Source organism: Manacus vitellinus, unplaced genomic scaffold (assembly GCF_001715985.3).
Source record: "Manacus vitellinus isolate BGI_N305 unplaced genomic scaffold, ASM171598v3 scaffold_64_pilon, whole genome shotgun sequence".
NCBI lineage: Eukaryota > Metazoa > Chordata > Aves > Passeriformes > Pipridae > Manacus > Manacus vitellinus.
The window spans coordinates 145,148-146,356 of NW_021940718.1; the positions used below are offsets into that span (position 1 = coordinate 145,148).

Below are 1,209 nucleotides of genomic sequence, written 5' to 3' on the forward strand. Positions count from 1 at the left end.
GGGCCCCTCCCGGGGGGCTGTGCCCAGGCTTCCCCTGGTGCTGGGGGGCTCCCCTGGGGCCCCCCTTCAGTTGGGACACTGGGGGCTTGTGCTGGTCCAGGTAGGATTTGGAGCTGGCTTTGGGTCCCCTGGTGTTCCCCCCGTCGCTCCCGTCCTCAGTCCCGCCGTGATTCCCCTGACTCTGCTGTTGGACCCTCCCACAACCCTTCCCCAAGGGTCCAGCGTCAAACCAGGGAGGGAAAAACCTCCTCTCCTGCCCCGGGAAGGGGAGCCCGAAGCCAGCCCTGCTCCAGCTGCCGAGCGAGGTGATGAAGGGCACCTCGACGTGATGAAGGGCACCTTGAGGTGATGAAGAGTACCTCGAGGTGATGAAGGGCACCTCGAGGTGATGAAGGGCACCTCGAGGTGATGAAGGGCACCTCGGAGCCTTCCTCCTCCTCAGGAGGGGTCACTGGCACGGAACTGCCCACTCCATGTCTGGGGCACAGGAGCTTCCCACGAGCAGCTCTGCCTGGAAAACCAGCCCTGGAGTGTTACTCCAGCCTCCTGTCCCACCAGGAGAGACTTAATTTGCTTAAGAAACCTGTGTAGGTCTTAAGAGTCGCTTCAAAAACCAGTCCCAGTCCCTGCTGGGGGTCCCTGGACCCTCCCCCAGCACTGCCCACTCCCTCCAGGGAAGAACAAAGAGTTCCTGCTCCCTGTGTTGGTTTTCCAGGCAGCTCCAGCCTCGGAGGGTCCCCAGGCTGGGCTGGGGGTCCCTGTCCTGGGAAGCCCTGTGGGTTTTAGTCCCTCAGACCGAGCTGTCCCGTTGCTGCCCACCCCCAGCTCCCTGCTGGGGCCAGGGCAGAGGATCCAGGGCGTTAATTCCGTGTTTTAATTGCCGGGTTGGTTTTCCCGTGGTTGGTCTGTCGTGGGGACTCGGCTCCGGGCTCGTGGTGTGAGCCAGGGAGGGAAAATTCCTGGCTGGGGACAGTGGGAACTGTCCCAGGCTGTGGCAGGACCCGTCACCTCCTCCAGGCAGTGTCCAAGGGGTGTCTCAGTGCCGGGATTTGCAGGAAATGAAGGGACCTGCTGTCCCAGGACGGGCCGGAGCAGAGCTGGGACAGGGCAGGATGGGGGCAATGAGAGTCCCTGGTCACCACAGGGGGGGATAAACTCGATTTTACAGCGTTGGCTTTGAGCTGGTGGCCAGTTTTGGGGGGGGGAGTG

At 62.8% G+C, this 1,209-nt stretch overlaps 1 protein-coding gene across 1 annotated transcript in view; it reads left to right on the plus strand.

Annotated features, from left to right (window-relative positions):
* The window catches only part of CERS1 (ceramide synthase 1), a 5,293-nt gene extending 4,944 nt beyond the window's left edge, over nt 1-349 (plus strand). The window contains exon 5 of the mRNA XM_029963850.1: nt 160-349. Coding sequence (XP_029819710.1) covers nt 160-349 — 190 coding nt within the window. The remainder of the gene's footprint in view (nt 1-159) is intronic.
* Nucleotides 350-1,209: the final 860 nt, after the last annotated feature.